This window comes from Perca fluviatilis, chromosome 24, assembly GCF_010015445.1.
Source record: "Perca fluviatilis chromosome 24, GENO_Pfluv_1.0, whole genome shotgun sequence".
Lineage (NCBI taxonomy): Eukaryota > Metazoa > Chordata > Actinopteri > Perciformes > Percidae > Perca > Perca fluviatilis.
In genome coordinates this window covers 17,263,111-17,280,888 of record NC_053135.1, presented here as the reverse complement: position 1 = coordinate 17,280,888, position 17,778 = coordinate 17,263,111, and the positions used below count along the sequence as shown (strand labels likewise).

The 17,778-nt window shown below is 41.7% G+C and overlaps 2 protein-coding genes across 4 annotated transcripts in view; one reads left to right on the top strand and one right to left on the bottom strand.

The window, feature by feature from the left end:
• The window catches only part of LOC120554244 (ornithine decarboxylase-like), a 6,959-nt gene extending 4,424 nt beyond the window's left edge, over positions 1–2,535 (top strand). The window contains 3 exon segments of the mRNA XM_039793020.1: positions 1,430–1,592; positions 1,804–1,925; positions 2,172–2,535. Of these exon segments, the coding sequence (XP_039648954.1) occupies positions 1,430–1,592; positions 1,804–1,925; positions 2,172–2,426 (540 nt within the window). The 3' untranslated portion in view covers positions 2,427–2,535.
• Positions 2,536–12,591: 10,056 nt separating this feature from the next.
• LOC120554211 (oocyte zinc finger protein XlCOF8.4-like) overlaps positions 12,592–17,778 on the bottom strand; it is a 46,989-nt gene continuing 41,802 nt past the window's right edge. For all 3 annotated transcript variants that reach the window (XM_039792949.1, XM_039792948.1, XM_039792950.1), the window contains one exon: positions 12,592–14,088. In XM_039792949.1, the coding sequence (XP_039648883.1) occupies positions 13,148–14,088 (941 nt within the window). In that variant the 3' untranslated portion in view covers positions 12,592–13,147. The remainder of the gene's footprint in view (positions 14,089–17,778) is intronic.

Below are 17,778 nucleotides of genomic sequence, written 5' to 3'. Positions count from 1 at the left end.
TCTGTATTCTGACCTATGTCCTAGTGAAATGGACTATTTCAGCGGTACAGCTAACCCTTTGCATATGATCGGACCACTGAAAAGTGGGCAGGCTTAGAGTTTAGCTCGGTGCTAAGGACTGTCACACTAAATGTTCATGTCCACAGAACAAACAGTTTTAATTTTTCTTCTCTTCTACAGCCACGTGGTTTCTTGCGCTGTCATAGCAGTAGGCGGGTTGCGGTGGCACATTGTTGATTCTTAGTTTACATAACCTCCCCCAAATATAAAACATGCTGATTTCTATAAAACCTGACCTGGAGTCATTAATAAACTAGTCTCGCATTGCCAGACCTTCCTGCACAGCGCTGTGGAGGAGGGTCTGGCTAGTCCACACAGCATTCTGTAACGGGAGAAAAACGTGCTCTGGTTTATTGGCATTTCTTTAAACCAATCACAATGGTCTTGGGCGCCGCTTAGTGCCAAAGGACTTGTTTTTGTGGAACATATGTACTTTCAAAAGTTGTTTTAGTCGTGCAATAGAAAACTCAGTGGACAGATAGTTTAGCTAGCTGTCTGGATTTACCCTGTATCAACTGCCTGGGCAACCCTTTGCTAAGCTAGCTGTTAACATCCCTGTAGTCCAGGGGTGTCAAACTCAACTTCACTAAGGGCCACAATGGAAAATAAGAATCACATCAAGGGCCTGACATGTTTAGTTTTTTGATATGCTTTTATTTAATCGAAAAAGTAAAATATCTTTGACTGTATTATTGCATTTGTCATATAAGTCTTCTCACTTACAGTTGGGTTGACATACAGTCCTAAAGAAGTCACGAAAAAGTTCCTTAGCCATCATAGAAAAAAAACGCCCAATAACGTCGGAAAAAGGGACAGAAACGTCGGAAAAAGTGGCAAAAACGTCGGAAAAAGTGGCCAAAATGTCAGAAAAAGTGGCAAAAACGTCAGAAAAAGTTAGAAATCGTCAAAAGAACGGACGTCAGAAAAAGCCAAAATGTATTGTGAACCTAAATTGATATACGGCCCGGATAATAATCTGGGAGGGGCCGGATTTGGCCCGCGGGCCTCGAGTTTGACACGTGCTGTAGTCGTACAGAGAGATATCATAAAGTAAGCCATAGGAAATTCATGTTCTTTTAATTTGTGCGGAATCTTAAACACAGCAGACAGTATATTGTAGGCACTTTTGCGAGTCTGCCCTCTCATTGGCTACCGCTCTGCTAAAAGTGAGTCAAATTTGGGAGAGCGAGAAGTGCGGTGGAGAATCCGGTGCATTTTCGCCACCGTCAGCGGACTTGGCTCATGCCGCTGTTCTCACAGGGAATGAATTGAATCGCTCCTCTCTGCCTTCAGTTCAGCTGGCTGTGGAAACCCAGCTTAATGCCTGTGGAAATATGCAGTAATTAACCCACTGTGGTTTCCCTCCTAGCATTCAGTCGTCATTAATGAAGCACTGGATGAATTCTTCCCGCCTGACTGTGGGGTGCAGATTATTGCAGAGCCAGGCCGCTACTACGTGGAATCTGCCTTCACCCTGGCAGCAAATGTCATTGCCAAAAGAGTCATCTTTGATGAGATGGATGAAGAAAGCGGTAATGTATAGATATGTCTTTTGAAGCCTCATTAATGGCCATTCAGCCTCTGAGTGAGCACAATCCTGGCTCGCAGGGTGTTAGTAACTCACTTTGTGCAGAACCCAAGATACCTGGTTGCAATTGGTGGGCCATAGATAAAATGAGTTTCCTATAATTTCCAATATCTTTGCAAAAATATCATTATTATGCATGCATTTTTGTTCTCCAGACGGTGAGGAAAACCGCCCTGACAGAATGATGATGTACTACCTTAACGATGGAGTGTACGGCTCCATGAGTTGCGTTGTCAATGACCCATCTCACTCCAAACTTGAACCGTATCTTCACAGGGTAAATATTAAACCACGTTGACCACACGAGAAAGCCAATATCGGACGATTCTGCAAAACACAAGAATACGTCCAATGGCAATGATTTCAAATTCTTGCTATCCGCCGTATCTGTGCATGGTTACTACCCAACGGCTAACGTTAACTAAAGACCTAAAGGAGAATTGTTTGTTTCAAATAAAATGTGGAACACCATGTCGGAGGCTGTGATGTGGATTCATTATTTTAATGTCTGTGCGCTACACAGGTTGTCGACAGCAGTGAGCGGAGATACCGCTCTGTCATCTGGGGTCCAACCCGCGACTGCTTTGACAAAATAACCGACGGCTACTGGATCCCTGAGTTGCGTGTTGGGGACTGGCTTCTCGTCGACGACATGGGCGCTTACTCTGTCAGCATATCCACCGACTTCAACAGCTTTGAAAGAGCACACGTTTACGCTGTTGTGACAGCTGAGACATGGCACGCCCTAAACCTTTCTCAAACCTTCGACATGAGTTAATACATGTCCAAACAAAACGTAGCCGTTAGACGTCTGTCTTCGATTGGTCAGTTTCACAGGCCTATCGTTGTTGAAATCATTTTTAATGCACCTGCAATCCACCATAGGATACTTTTCTTCCAATCTAAAATGACATTTGTGATGAGTCTGTTATATAATCATCCATCCCGAGTTTCTGCCTGAGAACATTAGATTACAGAGATTGGCAGGATTTGTTTGAAAGTGTTTTAAATTAGGGATAATGGGGTTATTTGGCCAGATCCAGATTTGAGGCCTCTACTTTCTGGTGTCTTCCGATACCAATACTGAGTCCGTTTCAAAACCTTATACTACAATCCATTGTTTACACATTAAAAGTCCTCTCTAAATCCCATTAAACTCTTAAATACATGGGTAAACAAATATAATGTAATGGTGAAAACCTAAGGAAGTCAGCTTCTATGTAATCAAAAACCGCTGCTGTCTGTAAAACAGAGTTCTTTCTTTTAACAAAACATTGCATTGTTTGCTAGCTAGCTAAAAAAAACTGTTAGTTAGCCTGTAGCTATTCCTTAAAACATTGCATTGTTTTCTAGCTAGCTAAAAAAAAACTGTAAGCCTGTAGCTATTCCTTAAAATATTGCACTGTTTGCTAGCTAGCTAAAAAAAACCTTTTAGTTAGCCTGTAGCTATTCCTTAAAACATTGCATTGTTTTCTAGCTAGCTAAAACAAACAGTTAGCCTGTAGCTATTTCTTAACAAAACATTGCATTGTTTGCCAGCTAGCTAAAACTGTTAGCCTGTAGCTATTTCTTAACAAAACATTGCATTGTTTGCGAGCTAGCTAAAAACAAAAGCTTCATTCTATCTTGATGCTGAGAAAGTCAAAAATAAAAAAAGTGGCAAAATAAAAAAGTGCTTTATTTTGCTACTTAAAGGCTTTGATTATTATTATTATTAAGTATCTGACAACATTTGAATACAGAGATTGGCAGGATTTTAATATTTTTTTGAAAGTGTTTTTTAAAAAAAAAAATACACCATCTTTATCCACTATGGTTTTTTTTGTGGGGGGTCTAATGTAAACATTGGGGATATCCTAACCAAGGTTATTTTTGGCCAGATCCTGATCTGAGGCCTCTAATTTCCGGTGTCTTCCAATACCAATATTGAGTCCGGTTCAATAATAATTATTTACTATATTTACCTAAATGTTGATTAAAGGGCGAGTCTGTGTTTTTATGAGTTTTTCATGTCATTCTGTGGCTTCCTAGTAGTGTGCCTTATGTATTTAAATCCAAACATTCACAATTTCGTCGAAGTAAGTGTTTTTTAGTGTCCACATGCTGCTCCATTGACAAAAACAGTCATTTGACCTCGCAGAACACGGTAGCGGCTAGGCTAACGTTACCGCTGCGATAGCGGCGTCCATAGTAGTATTGCTCTATGTTATTTTTAAACTTAGCACAGCAAATGGTGCCTCAGCTAGTGCTAGCATTCACATTATTCATAACCTCATTTGTAGGAGCCACATGTTGTGTTGTATGGCCTCATTTATATTGTTTATTGATTATTATATTGTGCACTGACATTGTAGATGGTGGGCTTTTCATCGCGGTTTGAGCGGAAGTGATAACATATTTGTTTGCTTCACCTGTTCACCTGGGTCTTTTTGGGCTTTGACAGAGAGGGGGGTGAGCCTGGGAGCGATCACTTTCTGTTAATGCACTTATTGCGACTCACAAAGTAACTTTACATTTGGTAACTGCAGTGGTAGTTGTATTTTACGTGTGGAGGAATAAATCATTGCAATACAATCTTGAGCGCGTCACAGTGTGTTTGTGCGTCTCTCAGCGTTTGGTCCCTCACGCACGGCAGCACTTTGTTGGACTGCTTACAGCCACAACATCATTGATTAGATTACTGTGAAGAATGATGGATGGGCTCGACTGTCTACGGGCTTGGTGTATTGGATGAAGCATTTGCTCAGATTAAAACGCTAGAACTCTGAATCTAAGAAAACAGAAAAATGATTTGAGATAAGAAGCTGTTAGAAAAGGTTTGTCTTGACCCGAGGAATGAGTGTATAAATTGTGGGATGGCTTTTATGTTTTTTATTTGGTCAAACATTTTTTTTTTTTTTAGGGGGCCTTAAATGGTGCAGATGATGCATTAAAAACCTAAGTGAAAACTTAACGAAAAAGTGTCAAAATAAAAAGGTGCTTTATTTTGCTACTGCACTGAAAAGGCTTAGATCATTATTCTAAGGGTCTGACAACATTATGGAAAGGATCCCTACAGAAATAGACCTTTTAAAAACCTCTTTGAGACCTTTTTGTTTAACCAGAAACAGCTCTGAAGTCGCTAGCGCTAAACCCACCAAACTCCATTTAAATAAACAATACTTTTAGCGTGTGTATAGAGATCATTTCACATGTAAATCGATAAACTACGTGTTTATGTCAACCAAAACTAGAGTTGTGATGGTTGGAAAAGTGGAAAGACCATCAAAACCGGCTTTTCATAGTTATATTTTGTTTCTGTCGACTCTGGATGAAGTGTATTTTGCGATGCTAAAATTCCTGTTTATTTACATGGAGTCTGGTGGATTTAGCGAACGCAATTTCGCAGATGTTTTCGTATTTAAAAGAAAGATCTTACTCTTTAACAGAAAGGTCAACCTCCGTAGAAATCCTTTCCATAATGTTGTCACACACTTGGAATAATAATCTGAGCCTGTCAGTGGCACAACGAGCACTTCTGTGAAGGTAAATACAAGCTGCACAATTGTCCAATAACTTACGTTATAGCTTGGAATCCTGGACCAATGTCAAAGATTATTGTTCCCATCAGTCACTTCAACACAAAAAACGGAAAATAGGGTACAGGTTGAAGAAAAAAAAACGGAAGTTACCCTTTGAGTCTGTGTTAATGTTTCTGTATGAATTTAATATGGCAGGCTAAAGAGTCCTTCATGTTAACTTTTTCTCATTTGCTACCATGGTTAGGGTGACCATATTTTGATTTCCAAAAAAGAGGACACTTGGCCCGGCCTCGAGACAAAAATTCAGACAGGCTTAATTAATGGTTAATGAACATGCTTTATTATGCCTTGATGGTGCAAAAATAACTTCTGTAATAAAATAAAATCTGTAACAACCTGTAACAAAATATCTCTCTTTTAAAATGAATAAATAATATGAAATAATGTTCTAAATATGACCTCTTCTGTGTTAGAAAATCCAGCTACAACAAAATATGTCTTAATACCTTTTCAATGTAATAAGATAAATAATAAAGACACTAAAACATATATGCCAGCTTTGCACACGGTGCACTCCGGTACGTGGGACATTTTTTTTTTTTTTTGCAGTTCAACTGTTAAGCTGCACTAAGTCTTGTTTTATGGTTGTTATGGTTGCTCCACGCAGAGCTTTCGCCGTAGCCTGATGTTAATACTTGTGCGCTGGTGTGTGTGTCGAGCCGGCATGTCTGTGTGTGTGGGGAGTGGGTGATAGAGCGAGGAGAATTAAGGGAGAGTGACGGGCGAGCGAGTACGACTCTAGAGTCATAGTGAGAGAAACAAAGTGTCTCCTCTGTGTTTTCTGACCACGGTGGGAAAACTTTAGCAGGAAACGCTGCAGCATTTTGTGTGCAATGCTGCTCCGCTGTCTGCTCTGGTCCCTGTGTATGTGCGCGTCGCAGAGCCGCCCACAAAGCAGCCGCTCGGGAATTACGTCACACAACAAAGTACCGTAGTACACTGTGCAAAGCGCCAGTCAATTTAAGTACACGCTTAATAGGCCCATGAAAAACAGTGAAAACCGGACATTTTTATGAATTTATAAAACCCCCCCGGACGCCCCGGACAGTAGGTAAAAAGTGGACATGTCCGGGCAAAAGAGGACGTTTGGTCACCCTAACCATGGTAGCATACTTGTAGCATACTGTGTAGCATGGGGACTTGGTAAACATGCAGATGAAATGCAATCGGAGGTGACCTCTGCAACAACACGGTGCTGCTGGGTGTGTGCAACCTAAAAACTATCGCGGCCATCACAGAAATAGAGAAAGATAAAAATATCATAAAATGAAATGAAATAAATCCACAGCCACTGAGAACATTAGTTACACGCAAGACTGTGTCAAAAAAACATTACAACAATAAAGGTCTAGATGGCATTACATTGAGTCAACACATGTACGTTAACAGAGATTACACAGTTAACAGCTGCCTAGACGGTTACATTACAACAGGAAGAAATCCTTTCGTTAGCTCGCCGTATCATCTTTGTGGTAAAGCCAGGCTGGGAGAGAACTGTGATTCTAATGTCAATCCTGCAGGCTGAGTGAAGCTGGTAGCTTCAGTCCTTGTAGATAGCTTGGTGCCAACTTGTTTTGTTCTTCAGTTGTTTCAGGTTAGCTGGTAGACTTTTTAGTCTTAATTGTGCTACGTAAAGGATAAAGAAATCGCTATTTCTACACCACTAACAAGGCCCAAAATAGCACCACACTTCCACAGTAGCATAATGAGGGTCCCTACATGTAAACCGAAGCATTGAGAACTTTGTAAGTGTAAAGACCGAAAGATAAAAGTTTATTAAAAAGATAGTTAGAGAGTTAGACAGTACCGTTCGCGTATACAGGCGGGCGCCATTTTGGGAAAACAGTCATGACCGGTTTACATGTAGGGACCCTCATTATGCTACTGTGGAAGTGTGGTGCTATTTTGGGCCTTGTTAGTGGTGTAGAAATAGCGATTTCTTTATCCTTTACGTAGCACAATACCGACTTTGCTATTTCTACGGACCAGAAGAAGAAGAAAAAGGTAAACAACGGCAGAACTGGCAGCAGCATTGACGTCAATGCTTCGATTTGATTCAATGACCTACTTCGGCGGATCGAGCCTTTCATTCACCATAAAAGAACTCATCTTAACCCAGTAAGTTTACAAGAGAGACTTGCAGTCACTCTGAGAGTCCTGGCACCCGGTTGCTCTTGAGCTTGTTCACGCTTGTTTCATTTTTCTGTTTTGTCGCGCCATTGAAAAAAAATAGAGTGGTGCGCGCCCTCCGGTCGTGCACTCAAAATCCTGGCACGCCAGCGAGATCTACGTCATTTTGACGTCACGAGGGCGCGCGCCAGCTTGGCTATGGCTACTGTAAAACGGCCTTTAGACCCCTCGCTCTCTCTGTAGCGTGGCTGGTGCTTGACAACTGAGCCCCCTAGCAAACAAGCTAACTAACTAGCATGCCGGCAAGCCACTAAATTAGTAAAAAATAACTTGATGTATCACTTACCCGTTTGTCACGGCGTAGGAAAGCACACTGCTATTGCCAGATAAGTGACAACTTCGTTCGGCTCATTTTCTGTAACCAGTACATGAAGGCACGTTGGGTGGAATTACCAAGCTAATGTAAGCTAACTGCTCCCACCGCAGTGAGATTTCTTTGCGGTAGAGAATAAAATCCCAGTAGATGGACAGTTTGGTTAGCCATCTTCCCTTGTCTGCTGTCATCCCGGCAAGGAGTGAAGCTAAAATGGGGCCGCTGTAGGCTATAAGCTTTGTGCAGGCGCAGAACGTACGTGGGTAGTTGGACATCGGCTGCAGTCTTTGCGGTGTGCTCAAGTGCAATTTTTTGGCCAAAACAAATGTGAAGCCACAGTCAGCTTTCACTGTCCCTAGTTCCTGTCCATTCTCACTGCGCAGTTAGCTTAAGGAAAAGATCGTGGGTGGGCTTATAAAAGTCACGTTTTCGTGACACGCAGGATGGTTGGGTGTAGGAAACGTGACATGCGTGTTGTTTGACCCATCCACCACCGCAACCAGCCTCCCTACGAGGAATTTCGGGCTTTAATGCTACTCGCTACCGTTGTCGCTCTTAATACTACTACGTCATCTTAAAGCGCCGCTTAGCTGCTGCTCTGCCCGGTGCGTTCTACACACGTGCTGAAGGGTGCTTTTTGCGTCATATCCGACGCTGACAGCCGCTGCCCAAGCGTCCGCTTTTTTACAAGTTCAGAGTGAGTGCGGGTTGGTCTGCTTATTGTTATTTTGGGGCTACAATAGTTCTGGAGAAAGCTACAAGCAGCAATACCACAGGCTAAGCAATTGGCCCGAACAGGCACTGCACTAGTAGCCTGGCTCCGCCCTCCTACGTACTTCCGCTCAATTTTCATTTTCCTTCAGTGCTCCATCTGGGTTTGCTGTATATTCTTGGGATTTCTCTGGTCAAATCTTTACCGGTCCAATCAGCGAACAGAGGGAGTGGCTGAGAACGATGACGTTGAGGTTATGCGCTAATTTGAGTTGTAGTTCCGTAATGGCGGCGGCGAAAGATGCAAGCGAAGTTTTGTTGGTGGCCATGATGTCGTGGCCCTCCTCCCCCACGGGGTTCGGGAAAAGTTTGATTTTCCAGCTTGCTCCGTTAGTGGTGAAGGAGTTGGCTAAGGCGCACGCTAGCGATGCTAAGCTGACGTCACGACCAAACGTTAGCGATTGGTCATGGCAGATCCAGAGTGGCTCTGGGCAGATCCAATAGTTTTAAACACTAACAGAGTACCCGTGGCCAGACCAAGGTTATTATAGTTTTGCAATTTTCATTAGTTTTTATTTTAATTTCATTTTGACTTTTTGTTTTCAAATTCAGTTTAGAATATAATTAGTTTTTAAAGTGGGTTTTCTAGTTTAGTTTAGTTTTTATTTTTTGAAAATGCTTAGTTTTAGTTTAGTTTTAATTAGTTTTAGTCTTAGTCTTTTTTTGTAATATGGGTTATTTGTTGGGGCCAAGATTCAAAAAGGTCAGAAAAAAGTATTGTGTAATAAAAAGGTCTGAACAAAGTATTGTGTAATAATAACTCAACAAAAACATCTAATCATAGAATTTTAGAAATATGTATTCACAATGTATTCAACAATAACACCAGTACATAAAATGTACATATGATGAGCATGAATACAGTATCTCACAAAAGTGAGTACACCCCTCACATGTTTGTAAATATTTCATTATATCTTTTAATGGGACAACACTGAAGAAATTACACTGTGTACAGCTTGTATAACAGCGTAAATGTGCTATCCCCTCAAAATAACTCAAATACGCATGAACACTAAAAGCGTGAGGAAGCGTGGGTTAATATGTCGATTGATATTGGGATGTCTACACAACTGTGGGAGTCGATTGACTTCAAAAAGTTCATCACTTTACTCGAACCAAAGTTCAAACACCTGTTTATGTCTGTCTTCTTTAGTCTGTTGGCTATTTGGTTTTTTCCTGGCACAGTTACTAACACATTTTGCTCTTACTGCTGCGTCTTTTGTAGACTGTTTACTCTCAAATGTACGTTCAAATTCGTGGGATTTTTCCTCTTAATTGTCCACTTATTTTACCACCTTCCACTGCGAGGCACTTGCTTTTATTTGACACAGTCATAAATAAGTCTCTGCCGCTTTCTTCCTACTTTCAGTACCGCTATGATGCCAGGTGAGGGGCATGGACAGGTTGTGTTCAATTTGAGTGGAATGTCGGAATTTCTGGGTTCCCAGTCGGAAACTATATGTCTACGGCATAGACTGACTAAAACAGGTCTATGGTCGGAAATGTCAACTCTGAAAGATATAACTTTATAAGATATAAGACGAAAACTAAGGACATTTACTCGATCATTTTATTTCATTTTAGTTAGTTTTGCAAACAGACATTACAGTTTTAGTTTAGTTATGTTTTTTGTTGTAATGCCTCGTTTTTATTTTTATTTAACGAAAATGTTTTTTCCCACCTAGTTTTCGTTATTTCGTTCGTTTTCGTTAACGATTTTAACCTTGGGCCAGACTCATGTACGAATGACATGTACGAGAGTCTGGTAGGACAAGGCTACTGCACTAGTACCCAAAGTTCTTCAATTCGTTGTTTTTTTGGGTGGGCTTGCAATTTGTTCTTTTCAACAGGCTTCAAAAGGTACAATATGTAACATTTCTGCTTTAAAATGTCTAAAAATGACCATACCTATGTTATATACTTTTATGAGTTGTGTTCTTACACTATCCCAAATATTTCCACCAAATGTCAAACCCAGAGAAATCTGTAATTTTATTTTCAGACACAGCACGTTTGCTTTAGTCGCCCGTCAGTGGCGTCATATAACCTTTCACTGTGTAGTTACTCTAACTTCCGTCAGAACACTGGCACCAAGATGATACGTTCAGGAGTAATTAGCCTTTCGCCAAGCCCCGCCCCCCTTAGTTACTGTTGCTACGTCCGACAAACAAATGGTCAAACACGACCAGCGCGACAGATTGCCATGACGGGAAGAGGTATACCCGTGCGTGTCAGTGACCTTTTTTGGAGCAATACCTCCGCGATATCCTCCAGATCGAGGCAAAAGGGGTTACAGTATGCAGTGGAGGGATATATTCAAATGTTCGACTTTGTTGTAAACTGACGAAAAATAAAGTTGGGGAGCTCAAAGACCCAACACAACAGCAGCTAATGTAGCTAGCATTAGCTAACATGTTAACTAATGTTGGCTAAAGCTAACGTTGGCCCTCATTTACGAAACGTTTTCTCTTGAACGTGAACGATTTATTTGTACCATTGACTGAGTTATTTCGGCTTGTTTTTCCAGCTCCTCTGCTGTCAGGAGACAGGGTCCAGCACGGGGGGGCGGAGGACACGCACTCTCCCTCAGCTGTTGCCTCGTTCTGACTCATGAAAAAAACATGAGTAAAATAAAATACACTGCTCAGCTACTGCGTGTTTATTTAAATATAAGTACACCTACATGTAGGCCTAAGAGATTGCAATATAAGCCTGTATATTACTATTAGGACTATAGAATACATGTGTCAAGGATGTAGGCTACTTCAGCTGGAGTCCGATTTACTACGGCAACACTGTTGACCGCATGATCTCTTTTCATTCCGCATTCTTTCTACAGCCTTTAATACCAGTTTTCAGGCTGCCAAATAGCAAACACGTTAGTGCAAATGAATCCTCCAGACAATCTCTTGGGGTATCTAGTGTCCGATTTAAAAATGCCGTGGGCGCACCGCTTCACCATCTTGCTTGGAGTCAATGTTTGTCGGACATGCTCACATAGTAACGGTTGCTATGATGTGTGATTGAACAATGGCCGTTTTGGGGGAGGGGCCGGTGAGAGGTCAATTGTAAATCATACAATGTCACAGAAAAAAAATACTTGTAACCGTAATACTGCTTTTTTTGGCCATACAGCAATACAACAGAGACCTTATTTATTTTGAAAGTTCAATATCGATACCAGCTTAACTACTACAATGTGCTGGTTGGCAAGGAGCTAACGTTGATGCTAATGCGTTGTGGGTAACATTATGAGGTTACAACATCGTTCAACAGGCTAATAAAGTTACTTTTAGTATGACTGTTTCGACCACAGTTAACATGACTGGGCTAACCCACGAATAACTTCACTAGTAACGTTAACGTTAGCTGTATAGATAGACAATTCATCTAATGCTAATTTAGCCAGCTAGCACACCCCGGTCTGTCTGCCTCACTCCCCCGGCGCAGAGAGACTCAGTCGGGATGACAACAGCCCCGGGACATATAGCTAGCTAGCTAGTTACCGTTAGCCCCCAGTCAGCTATCAGCCAGCTACTTTCGTTACAGCAACCCCCCGGCCAGAATTTATCTCCAGTGCCTGATGCTTACGATGCTAACGGCAGCTTAATTAAATGTCGGGAAACAGACCATATCAGACCCAGCACCGAGTCACAACAGTGGCCATCCCTAGCATTAGCTACATCTCCGTAGCGCTACCGGTGTATGTGCCGAAAATCTCCTCCCTGCCGAATTTCTGCCCCCTTCGCGTTTAGCTGTCTTTACGGTTAGCTATATTAACCAGACAAAAGGTGGGTTAAGCACTAAAACGAAAAATTAAGATTACTGAAAAGTGAAGGGGAGATAATTCCGGGCAGCTGGGAGATGTTCTTTTACTGTTAGCTTGCTGGCTCATGAGCTAACTGGTCAGCTACAAATAAAAATCTAATCAAGAAAAACGTAATTATGTTAAACTGCAGCTATTTTATTATAATAACATGAATAAACGTAATATGAATAAACTTCATTGGGTAAACTCGTCCGTGAACTGATGCATTCTAACCGACAGCAAAGGTGTTTAACACTAAAAACTCCCATAATTCCACGCAACTTCACAACGTCATCAAAAGTCCAGTTTTACCGTCCATTGTTTTGGTTGAGAGACCCCTAGCGGCAGAAAGTTACATATTGTACGTTTAACCAAGTACAATGTGCTCCATTCTCGAGCCAGATCTCATTGAAATTGCACTTAGCCCCATTCGATGAAAGGAACATTAACAGAAACAATTTCACACATGCACAAAATAATCCAGGAGATACAACATTAGCCCACACACCACATTGTGTCACACAAGCCGGGTGTGCTGCGATTAATTCTGACCTGGTTGCAAAGTTTGCATTAGTGGACATTGGTTCCATGATGGTTTTGTTTCGATAATTCTGTTACATCATGGAGCAACATAACCCCCCCCCGCCCCAATATAAATATAAAATGATTCACTGAATATAACGCAATTTCACAACAGTAACGTTACCGTCGTAATCCAAATCCATTTTTATGGGCTATCAAAATCATTTTTAAGACAATTCAAAGATTAAAATTATAATTATTGGATTATAGACTAGTTAAGGACCCACTGATGTCAGATCACTTCTAGAGACTTATTCATTTTTACCTTCCAGACTGGGGCTCCACTCCAAACGGCTAAATGGTTTCTCTACTGTGTGGGTTCTCATGTGTTTCTGTAAATGTCCACTCTCTCTAAAAGCTTTCATACAGACTGAGCAGCTAAATGGTTTTTCTCCTGTGTGGATCCTCACGTGTTTCTGTAAATTACCACTCCCTGTAAAAGCTTTCTTACAGACTGAACAGCTAAACGGTTTCTCTCCTGTGTGGGTTCTCATGTGTCTATGTAAATTTCCACTCGCTGTAAAAGCTTTCTTACAGACTGAGCAGCTAAATTGTTTCTCTCCCGTGTGGATTTTCATGTGCGTCTGTAGATGCCCACTCTGTTTAAAATATTTCTTGCAGACGGAGCAGCTATATGGTTTCTCTCCTGTGTGAGATCTCATGTGCCTCTTCAAATGTCCATTTATGCCAAATCTTTTCCCACATTTAGAGCAGCCAAAAGGTTTCTCACCAGTACATCTCAGATCAAAGACCGAGACTTTGCTATTCAGAGAGTTTAAACCAGACTGAGTTACTCTGGCCTTCTTCCAGTCATCAGTCTCAGGTTCTGCAGAGTACCCAGTCTTGTAGGTATCTGGTTGCAAATGTGCATCTGGATCCGAGTTCCTGGCTGGCTCTGGTCCTCCACTGTCCTCTCCATCAGCTACTGTTTTCATTTGTTCGGTTTGTCTTTGATGCGAGGACTGAGTTTTCTCTTCATCACCTTCACTCTTCACAGGGACCAGAGTGAATGGGAACTTGATGATATCGGCCTCCTCCAGCCCTTGAAGCTGCTCTCCCTCCTGGCTGGTCTGGAGTTCCTCCTGTTCTTCTTTAATGTGGGGGGGCTTTGTGTCCTCCCGGTCCAGACTGGAGCGCCACTCCTGCTGATGTTCTTCACCAACAATCACTTTCTGGACATCTGAAGGAAAAGCTGAAACACAAAAGAAACTGCTGTTATTGTTAATATTAACAATACTTTGCTAATTAGCTCAATTCAATCACTTTAGGACACCGGTTCCTAATGACATCATCTGCTTTACCTCTGGCCCCGAAGTGCATCATACAATACTGAGCACAACTCGCCTCCCTGCTGACTTTTTAGTGGAAAAAGCCAGTACCCTAGAGCTGCTACACTTCCACTCCAAAACGTTATGCCTCTACTCTGCTCTCCAAACACTCTGTAAAGCTGGGTCCGTCCTGTAAGGTAGGATAACTTTGCAGTACCAGATCAGAGAGGATGAGGCCGTGCTAGATTGCATGTAAGCGACGGCAAAAGCGTGTTTCTGCCTCCATACCTGCATTGGAGACGATACAAGTCAGTTTCATGATGCGACAACTACAGTGCCTTGCGAAAGTATTCGGCCCCCTTGAACTTTTCGACCTTTTGCCACATTTCAGGCCTCAAACATAAAGATATAAAACTGTAATTTTTTGTGAAGAATCAACAACAAGTGGGACACAATCATGAAGTGGAACGAAATTTATTGGATATTTCAAACCTTTTAAACAAATAAAAAACTGAAAATATTGGGCCCAAAATTATTCAGCCCCTTAAGTTAATACTTTGTAGCCGCCACCTTTTGCTGCGATTACAGCTGTAAAGTGGGTTGGGGTATGTCTCTATCAGTTTTGCACATCGAGACTGACATTTTTGCCCATTCCTCCTTGCAAAACAGCTCGAGCTCAGTGAGGTTGGATGGAGAGCGTTTGTGAACAGCAGTTTTCAGTTCTTTCCACAGATTCTCGATTGGATTCAGGTCTGGACTTTGACTTGGCCATTCTAACACCTGGATATGTTTATTTGTGAACCATTCCATTGTAGATTTTGCTTTATGTTTTGGATCATTGTCTTGTTGGAAGACAAATCTCCGTCCCAGTCTCAGGTCTTTTGCAGACTCCATCAGGTTTTCTTCCAGAATGGTCCTGTATTTGGCTCCACCCATCTTCCCATCAATTTTAACCATCTTCCCTGTCCCTGCTGAAGAAAAGCAGGCCCAAACCATGATGCTGCCACCACCATGTTTGACAGTGGAGATGGTGTGTTCAGGGTGATGAGCTGTGTTGCTTTTATGCCAAACATAACGTTTTGCATTGTTGCCAAAAAGTTCGATTTTGGTTTCATCTGACCACAGCACCTTCTTCCACATGTTTGGTGTGTCTCCCAGGTGGCTTTTGGCAAACTTTAAACGACACTTTTTATGGATATCTTTAAGAAATGGCTTTCTTCTTGCCACTCTTCCATAAAGGCCAGATTTGTGCAGTATACGACTGATTGTTGTCCTATGGACAGAGTCTCCCGCCTCAGCTGTAGATCTCTGCAGTTCATCCAGAGTGATCATGGGCCTCTTGGCTGCATCTCTGATCAGTCTTCTCAGTGTATGAGCTGAAAGTTTAGAGGGACGGCCGGGTCTTCGTAGATTTGTAGTGGTCTGATACTCCTTCCATTTCAATATTATCGCTTGCACAGTGCTCCTTGGGATGTTTAAAGCTTGCAAAATCTTTTTGTATCCAAATCCGGCTTTAAACTTCTCCACAACAGTATCTCGGACCTGCCTGGTGTGTTCCTTTTTCTTCATGATGCTCTCTGCGCTTTACACGGACCTCTGAGACTATCACAGAGCAGGTGCATTTATACGGAGACTTGATTACACACAGCTGGATTCTATTTATCATCATTAGTCATTTAGGTCAACATTGGATCATTCAGAGATCCTCACTGAACTTCTGGAGAGAGTTTGCTGCACTGAAAGTAAAGGGGCTGAATAATTCCTTGCACCCACTTTTTCAGTTTTTTATTTGTTAAAAAAGTTTGAAATAGCCAATGAATTTCGTTCCACTTCATAATTGGGACCCACTTGTTGTTGATTCTTCACAAAAAATTACAGTTTTATATCTTTATGTTTGAGGCCTGAAATGTGGCAAAAGGTCGAAACGTTCAAGGGGGCCGAATACTTTCGCAAGGCACTGTATATGTTAAGGCTTTGGTGGGTGTAGGGAAAGTAGGATTTGGGTTAAAATGAGCACTTAAGTGAAAAAAAAAGAGGACGTCTCTGATTTCACCATTTATTTCACCACAGAGAAAGCAATTCTTTTTTATCATACAACTTCAAAAAAGGTGATCAAAGACACAGCTTTTATATAATATAACCATCACCAGATATTCACCAAAACTTGATTAAAAAAAGCTAAATATGGAAAAGCTAAACTCAAAGCACTATACTGTAGATTTCTCAGGCCACCATTTTAAATAAGAACGTGTTTTTAATGACTTGCCTGTAAAAAAATAAAGGTGAAATAAAAACGTAAAAACGATTTCCTGCTATGAATATGGGTGAATAACTACGAGTTTTGAATTATACAGAAAACAAAATACAACAACTGGACAGTATTTTAACACTCTAGGCTGTGGTTTATGGGCACAGTCGTACAGCAGCCCACCGGGAAAACTCCTGTTACTCCCGATGGCCAGTCTGCCCTTGCCTCTCACTCTTTCACCATAGAGGGTCTGAGATTATTATTTACAAGGTTTACTTAATGGGAATGCTTTGATGCTTCACATATTGAGCTGTGCTATGCTTCAAACCAGTTTCTGTCCAGCTAGTTTACATGACTTATTGTTCAAAAAAACACTTTTTCTCATACTGCCGACTGCTGCTGCTCCTGTGTTCACCCTCTGTCTGAGACGCTCTGTAGGAGTGCCTGTAGCTCTCCTCCCCCCCTCCGACAAAGCCCAGTCTGCTCTGATTGGCCAGGGTTTCCGCATCTCCTGGAATCTCCGCTCTGTCAGCCTCAGCTGTCGTTTCACCTGTTGCAGCTGGAGCTAATGCAACAGAGTATGTAGCAGGACTTACCGTGTACTGTGAAAAATCACCAATAAAGGCTTCTAAACCAAATACTACACAACCGGACATGTCCCAGCAGTAATTTGACCCTGGAATTGGGGAGAAATGAACAACATTGGCCACATAGATTTCAGCTATCTGGCGTAAGCATGCAGCTACTTAATAGATAGCAGTAGGCTAACGTTAGATTGTTAATCGAATGTAGCAGCACTTTCTAATGTCAAAAGTTGCAGATAAAGGCTTCTGACCCAAATACTACCCAATCGGACATGTTTTAGCAGTAACACAACCCGAATTTGGGAAGAAATTTATAACATTGGCAGCCAAGAATTACAGGTTTCCCTGGCGTTAGCAGCACTTTCTACAGTCAAAAATCACAGGTTTTTAAACCAAATACTATAACTATACTATAACCGGAAATGTTTCACGAGTAATGTGACCCGAAATTGGGGAGAATTTAACAACATTGGCGCCAAGATTACATCTTTTACTGCAGTTAGCATTAGGAGTGGTATCACGGTTTTAGGGTCACGGTTTTCGGTTCTGTACGGTTATTGTGCACTACGACAGTAAGTGGTTAGTGCACATTAACAGTGTACTGACGAACCGTGCGGCACACACGCTCCAAAACGAGACTAGCGAACTGAGCGGTTCGGATGTTTTTTCATGAACCGCACCACCCCTAGTTAGCATACAGCTACATGCGACAATGTTAACACCCAACATCCATAAATAAAAAAATAAAAAAAAGAGTAGTTCCTGCCTGGAGCAGATGACCA